Here is a 9,038-nt window from a genome sequence, read left to right on the forward strand (position 1 = left end):
AAGTGTTTTTGGTTTTTCAGCCGGTGTAGTCTGTTCAGTTCTTTTTCAAACTTGCGGAAAACTGCCTTGACTTCTGGAAGTGAGTGAAGAATCGTGGAAAGGCGGTTGAATTCCATAATGGGCTGACAATGACTGGTACAAGAGTCAAATGATGGAATCGGCCTTAATAAAAGAGAAGCAGGTAATGAACATCTCAAAAGGGAATTGGACATCGGACATCGTCGACGCAGTGTTCATTCAACCAACGCTTAAGAAGATTAAAGGAAGATTATCAAGCGGGAATGACCTAAATTGGCTTACTTGTGGACGAATCTCTTGGTATAAATACCACCTTTTCTGTAAACTTTTCTCATTCATATACCTGAAGAGAGAGACAGCAGTCTCTGAAATATAGTACTTTTCTCTCTACATTTTGGTGTTTTTATGGGCTCCTTTTATTATGATATATATATAATATATATATATATATATATATATATATATATATATATATATATATATATATATATATATATATATATATATATATATATATATGTGTGTGTGTGTGTGTGTGTGTGTATATATATATATATATATATATATATATATATATATATATATATATATATATATATATATATATATATATATATATATATATAGATATATATATATATCATATATATATATATATATATATATATATATATATATATATATATATATATATATATATATATATATATATATATATATATATATATATATATATCTATATATATATATATATATATATATATATATATATATATATATATATATATATATATATATATATATATATATATATATATATATATATATATATATATATATATATATATATAATATATATATATATATATATCAAAACTTATGCATTGCATCTGGAAGATTTCGCTGAAGAACTTGGATTAAAAAGGTTTCTTTCACTGAGTTCCAGTAAAAGCGTAATTTCTCCCACCAAACTCCTCCAAATACAAGTTTGATTTTTTCTTTGTTGTTTGAAGACGATCCCTGATGCAGACAACCGGTTGGAAAAAAGTCCTGTGTCTCACAAAAGTCAACTTTTGAAGTTCGAAAGATGGGAAGAAGTGCATCCAACGATTTTAAAGTCAAGACACGAATCCTTTTTGAAGAGTTTAGAAAATGATTTTTAGTTTTCTGTAAAAGAAAACTATTGAGATGGTTTTGTATGTCCGTCCACACTTTTCTGTCCACAATTTTCTACCAGTACTTTTTTGTCCGCCCTCATATCTAAAAATCTTCTGATGCCAGAGGGCTGCAAATTGGTATGTTGATCATCCACCCTCCAATCATTAAAAATACCAAATTACAAACCTCTAGCCTCAGTAGTTTTTATTTTGCTTAAGGGTAACTTTGTTATGATCATGCGTCCTGCAACGCTACATCACAGGCCACCATCGGGCCACTGCTGAAAGTTTCACGGGCTGCGGCTCATAAAGCATTAAATGCTTCTCCGAAATCTTGATTATACCCAAGAGACTTGGGGACATATTTTACTTGTTAAACAGTGAGGATGAATGGATTCCTTTTAAAAAGGGGACCTCAAGAAATAAAAGCAGGAAAGGTTACCGAAGAGCGGCCTTATTCATTCATGTAAATTGGCGCTACTTCAAACCCCTCGTGACAAAATCAGCAACAGAAACAAGAGGAATTACATTCTCAGAGAAACAACAGAAACTGTACATTCTTAGAGAAACGCCAGAAACTACGTTTTCAGAGAAGCAAAAGAAAACGTTTTAGAGAAACATCCAAAACGGACATTGTCAGAGACACCACAGAAACTAACATTTAAAAAAAAAAAAAAAAAAAAAAAAAATACAGAACCTGTACATTTCCAAAGAAACAACAGAAACTGTACATTTTCAGAGAAACGACAGAACATTTACATTTTCCAAAAAAAACAGAACCAGTATATTTCCAAAGAAACAACAGAAACTGTACATTTTCAGAGAAACAGAAAATGTACATTTTCAGAAAAACAACAAAAGCTACATATTCAGAGAAACAACAGAACCTGTAAATTTTCAGAGAAACAACAGAAACTGTATATTTTCAAAAAAAAAAAAAACACCAGAAACTATACATATTCAGAGAAACAACAGAACCTGTAAATTTTCAGAGAAACAACAGAAACTGTAAATTTTCAGAGAAACAACAGAAACTGTAAATTTTCAGAGAAACAACAGAAACTGTAAATTTTCTGAGAAACAACAGAACCTGTAAATTTTCAGAGAAACAACAGAACCTGTAAATTCTTGGAGTTTTGTTATTGGCATTCCTCGAGATTACAGCAATCCTGGAGTGACAGGGAAAGAAAAATCATATTGCACTTGTACGTGACTGTGCCTGCATGACTTCATCCTCACGAAGTCAACCGTTAGAGGTGAACAATCGAAGAGCATTAAAATGAAGCGACGCACTATGAATTGTAAAACTCAAACTTGATCTTAGTGGTTCAGGGATAAACTGGTTTTACTTCATTTTCTTCAGTACACTTATGTAAATACCAAACGGTTTGAACTTACACATACACGTATTTATACACACACACACAACACACACACACACACACACACACACACTTTAGTTAAAGATATAACAGTGTCAAACAAGTTAAATTCAAGCGACCATAGAATTGTGAGAAGTAAAATTTTTCTAGATCTAAAGAAAAAAAGAGAAAACAAATTTTTAAGAAAGAAAATGAGCACTCCTGTAATAAGAGAAAAATCTGAGGAGTTTAGTTTAGCAATTAAGAATAAGTACTCCCAGGTACATGATGAAATGGAAGCAATTAAAGAAGAAATGAATAGTAACTTAAATAAATTTGTATTGGAATCAGCACAAGACATTGGTGGAAGAGTTCCTAAACAAGATAAAGGAAAACTATCAGACAACACCAAAAACTTAATAAAGAAACGTTTCGAAATGAGGGTAAAATCCATGAGAGATGAAATAGAACTAGCAGTATTATCCAAAACAATAAACAAACTACAAACCCAAGACCAAAATTGACGAAACAGTAAAAAAGGGAAGAAGCATCAATATGATGAAAAGAAGGCTTGGAACAGGACGCCTACAAATATTTGCTTTAAAGGATGAAAATGGAAATATTATCAACAAATGTGATGGAGTGATAAAAATTGCCGAGGATTTCTACACATGCTGTACAATTGTAATCTATGACATAACTTTGTCAATACAAGTAATGAAACACCTGAGCCTGTAACAAAAGTAAGAGTAGGGGAAGTAAAGAAAGGATTATAAGGCATGATAAGAAACAAAGCAGCAGGAGAAGATGGCCTAACAATTGATTAAATAGTAGATGGAGGAAATTCCATTATAGCAAAACTCGCTACAGCTTGGAAAAACTATATCATTATATTAATTTGCAAAAAGGAAGACACAAAAGACCTGAAAAATTACCGCCCAATAAGTTTACTCTCTGTAATATATTAAAGATTTACAAAGATCATATTAGGCAGAATAAAAAGACAGCTAGACTTTAATTAACCAATAAAGCAGGCAGGTTTTAGAAGCGGGTATTCAACAACTGACCATATCCATGTAATCAACCAGGTGAAGGAAAAATCAACAGAGTAGGACAAACCACTATGTATGGCATTTATAGACTATGAGAAAACTTTTGATTCTGTCAAAATTAAGCAGTAATGAAAGCCCTTCAAAAGTAGGGAATAGATGAATCTTATGTTAGAACACTTGAAGATATCTATACGGGTAGGTAGTACAGCAATCCTAAAACTACATATAGCCAGTGAGAAATTTCCTAGTGAGAAAGGAGTTAGACAAGGAGACCCCATCTCTCCTAAATTATCACAGCGTGCTTAAAAGAAGTTTTTAAGAATTTAGATTAGGAAAATATAGGAATTAACAATAATGGGGAACACCCTAACAACTTAAGATATCCAGGTGACATAGTGCTACTCAAAGAATCAAAGGAGGAATTACAAAGGATGGAAGAAGACATGAATAGAGATATCAGAAATGTAGGACTGAAAATGAATATGAGTAAAACTAATATAATGTTCAATGAAAATGCAGAGAGATAACGAATAAGGGATATGGAGGAATCTCTAGTGATTGTTAATGAATATACCTATTTAGGAAAGAGATTATGAAAAGTAAAATACTACTTTCTTTAAAAAGAAAAGTATTTAATCAGATGGTCCTACCAGTATTAACTTCTGCTTCATAAACTTAGAGCCTTACTAAAGCCTTACAAAACAAGCTAGTTACAACTCAAAGATCTATGGAAAGAATAGCGATGGGAATAACACTAAGAGACAGAAAGAGAAACATGGATACGAGAGCAAACTATAGTAGATGATATTCTAACAACAAATAAGAAAAAGAAATGCGTGGGCAGGACATATACTGAGAGTGTTCGGTAATAGATGGACGAATAGAATAACAGAATGGGTCCCTAGAGATACGAACGAACCAGGGGAAGGAAGAGAAGACGATGGATTGACAAGCAAAGAAAATTTCCAGGTATAGAATGGCATAGAAAGACCATAAACAGAAGAGAGTGGAAGGACATGTCTAAGGCCTTTGTCCTGCAGTGGCCTAGCAACGGCTGTTGATGATGATGATGATGATGATGATGATGATGATGATGATGATGATGATGATGATCTATATATATTATATATATATATATATATATATATATATATATATTATATATATATATATATATATATATATATATATACATATATATATATATATATATATATATATATATATATATATATATATATATTATATATAAGAGACCGTTCTTCAATAACCGTTGCTGCTTTTATTTATTGAAGTCCTCTTTTTGAAAGGAATCAATTTATCCTCACTGTTTGACAAGTAAAATAATGCGCCCAAGTCTCTTGGGCATAATCAAGTTTTCGGAAGAGCACACACACACACACAACACACACACACACACACACACACATATATATATATATATATATATATATATATATATATATATAGATATATATATATATATATTATAAAAAAAAACAATATATATATATATATATATATTATGATATATATATATATATATATATATTATATATATATATATATATATATATATATATATATATATATATAATATATATATATATATATATATAGATAATATATATATATATATAATAAAAGGAGCCCATAAAAACACCAAAATGTAGAGAGTTAAAAGTATATATTTCAGAGACTGCTGTCTCTCTCTTCAGGTATATGGAATGAGAAAAGTTTACAGAAAAGGTGGTATTTATACCAAGAGATTCGTCCACAAGTAAGCCAATTTAGGTCACCCCCGCTGATAATCTTCCTTTAATCTTCTTAAGCGTTGGTGAATGAACACTGCGTCGACGATGTCGGATGTCCAATTCCCTTTTGAGATGTTCATTACCTGCTTCTCTTTTATTAAGGCCGATTCCATCATTTGACTCTTGTACCGGCAGTTGCTGCTATAAATTACACGTGACATATTCCAGTTTATTCTATGGTTATGTTCATTTATATGATTGAAAATAGCCGAGTTTCTTGTTGTCCATACCTAACTGACCGTTTGTGTTGTATTAATCTCTGGGGAAAGTGATTTACCGTAAATCCGATGTAAGATTGGTCACAGTCCTGGCATGGGATCTCATATACCCCAGAGTCTTTGGGGCGATGTCTTTTGTTGGACGTTAATCAGGGATTTGGCTAAGGTATTTGGGTAGGTAAATGCAAAAGGGTTGGATTTCCCAAGGGTGTGAGTTACTCTCTTAATCGTCTCCAGGTGGGGAATTTTTATTTTATTGTTGGGTGTGTCTCTGTCTTGTCTTTAGGGGGTCGGTAGAAAATTACGTTTGCTTTTTGAATTGCTTTCTCAATTATATGGTCAGGATACTTTAAAGATGAAAGTTGCTTGCGAATTAGTTCAAATTCTTTTTCCAGGAAATACTGGGGAACAAATTCGTAAGGCTCTTAAGAATAGGTTGCTAGCTAGACCTATCTTGATGGTATTGTCATGATAGCTAAAATAGTGAATATATGAAAGTGAGAACGTTGGTTTTCTGTATATGGTAAATTTGTATTCTGTCGTGTCTCTGATTATTAAAACATCAAGAAAAGGAATTTTGTTGTCTGTTTCCCATTCAACTTTAAATTTGATGCTGGGCACTAATGCGTTTAATTTTGAGAGGAATTCATTAAAATTACCCCACTTATTATCCCAAAATGTTAGTATGTCATCCACGTATCTCATCCACAGCATGTTTTTGGGTTTATTGCATTTATTACTGTAGTTTCAAAAGTATTCCATGTACAGATTGGCTAAAATAGGACTTAAAGGACTACCCATACTACACCCGAATTTTTGCTTGTAGAAGATGATTCCCCGAATGAAAATACGTTATTAGATGCACATAATTCAACTAACTTTATTATTTTTTCAAAGTGCCAAAGGGAAATGATCTGAATGGAGGGGGGATCAATTTTTCCCTTAAAAAAAACTGAAGAACGTCCTGTACTGTACTTTTGTGAATAGGGAGTCTACGTCAAGGCTTAAAAGTTTTATGTTGTGAAGTGGTATATGTGCTTCTCTGAATTTGTGACAAAAGTCTTCCGAATGTTTGATGTGACTGGGAGAAAAAGCTAAAAGGAGCTGGTTGTTTTGTTAAAATGCTTATCATCAGAATACGACGGCATGAGAGAAGTAATCCTTCTTTCATCGGGATTAAACCTTCTCCTGCTCTTATTGGCTCTTACAGGTATGAAAGAACTTTTCACTAGACACTAAAATGTTTATTAATATTCAAAGATATGTACGTATGGATGTATGTACGTATAAAATACATTTTATCCATTTCTGCTGTGTAAAAGGGGCAGCTCTAACCGTAGCTGGAAAGGAGACCTCTTCAATGAAAAACCTTTGGGAAAATATAAGGAAATAAAGACAATTTTTGTTCATATTATAACGCATGCAGTTGGTGAATACGAAGAGTAGTAGACTTTACATCTGTACATAGCTCAAAAATGCATCAAACTTAGAGCTAGGAAGGTGAATGGACAGGTTTCTTTCAGCCCAGGGAAAACTCTAGTGAATTTGACAGACATTTCAGTGGGCGTGAGAATAAATTCCTGTCTCTCTCTTGTGTTGCAATGAGCAAAAGCTAATTCGATCTTCAAACCTGCGTGATTTTGATCCCTGTCTGTGATAAAGTTCTTAATTTATTTCTTTTCAGATTTCAATGCATTCACTGCAAAGTGTATTAAGAACCTACACTTTATGAGGTAATTGTGTTTGTTACAATAAGTATAGTTTAAGATAGAGGTATATAGTATGTGTATTTCAACATATAAACAAAATAAAACATACTCAGTATTGATTTTTTATTATCCTGATTATTTCAACTACAGTAAAGATTATAAATATAAATGGAATTTTAGTCATATTAAAAGACACTGTAGGTTTGGAGAATCGAGATTTCTTAACTTGTGATAATGACCACAGTGCAATTAAATTTTCATGAAGGAAAAATAATACAAAGAATCAAAGTAATTATTCAAAATAGTTACTTTATAAGATCTTAGGGTTTTCTACTCTTGATTAATGCGAATGATAAAGTAACAGGAAACATCATGCAATAAATAATGGTTTTAAACACCCACAACGTAGATAATTAAGACATAAGATTACACAGGTGCACGTGTAATATGAATACATGTATGTACATACATTTTTATTGCATTTTACATCATGATTACCCATACATACATATATCTAATACACACACATATGTAGTTAAAACGGTAATGATACTCACCAAGCAAAGTGCTGTTTGTGATGATCTGGAATATCTTGCCTGGATCCATGATAATCACGTTTAGCACACAGACAAAATGGAAGAACTGCACAGTTTTAACAACCAATTTACCGTTCAAGTTTATCAGTAAAGCCAAAATGACTGCAATGAGTTTCATCTGACACCTAATAGATCACAATCAAATGTTAAAAAATGTTATTGTCAGTTTCATTTTCAAAATTTACCGCACTGTTCACTTCTAAGGGATTTCATTATGATTCTTGATTGAGTAACTGGCAACTATACACTTGAGTAAACAAATTTATCCAGTGACTGAAAAAAAAATATAGATAGATAAGGATATTTGCAATTGCATTTCATACACACATATATATCTATGTGTGTGTGTGTGTGTGCGTGCGTGTGCCCGTGTTCATGTGGGTATGAGTGTACTTTATTTCAGTTCGTGAACGTTTTCTGAATACATTAGTTAAATTTTCCAGACAAGTTATATATATATATATATATATATATATATATAATATATATATATATATATATATATATATATATATATATGAATATAGTATACATATACCAAAGTTACTTGGAGAAAATGAAAGGTCAATCACGAACTGTGATAATACACATATATATATATATATACTATATATATATATATATATATATATATATATATATATATATATATATTACCTGGGGTTATATGTCAGCTGCCCAAGGAGGTTACTGTTGTGTTAGCGACAGAACAGGGGTTAAATTACCGAGTCTTGATTCCACTAAACAAAAGAAGACCATGCGAATATGTAAGATTCGAATATAAGAATTTTGAAATACTGAGTAGAGTATCGAATGACCAGTTCTTAGCATTGAGCACTTGATTATGAAACATTATGAAACTGATTGTTCCCCAGTGGAACGTACAATCCACTGACTTGCCTCTATATCTGTCGAGAGTTTATTTCATACACACACACACACACACACACACACACACACACACATATATATATATATATATATATATATATATATATATATATATATATATATATATATATATATATATTATGATCATTATATATATATATATATATATATATATATATATATATATATATATATATATATATATATATATATATATATTAT

General features: G+C 31.2%; 1 protein-coding gene across 1 annotated transcript in view; it reads right to left on the minus strand.

Annotated features, from left to right (window-relative positions):
- LOC135195392 (neural-cadherin-like) overlaps nt 1–8,192 on the minus strand; it is a 258,134-nt gene extending 249,942 nt beyond the window's left edge. The window contains 1 exon segment of the mRNA XM_064221649.1: nt 7,887–8,192. Coding sequence (XP_064077719.1) covers nt 7,887–8,043 — 157 coding nt within the window. The 5' untranslated portion in view covers nt 8,044–8,192.
- Nucleotides 8,193–9,038: the final 846 nt, after the last annotated feature.

Source organism: Macrobrachium nipponense, chromosome 16 (genome assembly GCF_015104395.2).
Source record: "Macrobrachium nipponense isolate FS-2020 chromosome 16, ASM1510439v2, whole genome shotgun sequence".
In the NCBI taxonomy this organism is placed as follows: Eukaryota; Metazoa; Arthropoda; class Malacostraca; order Decapoda; family Palaemonidae; genus Macrobrachium; species Macrobrachium nipponense.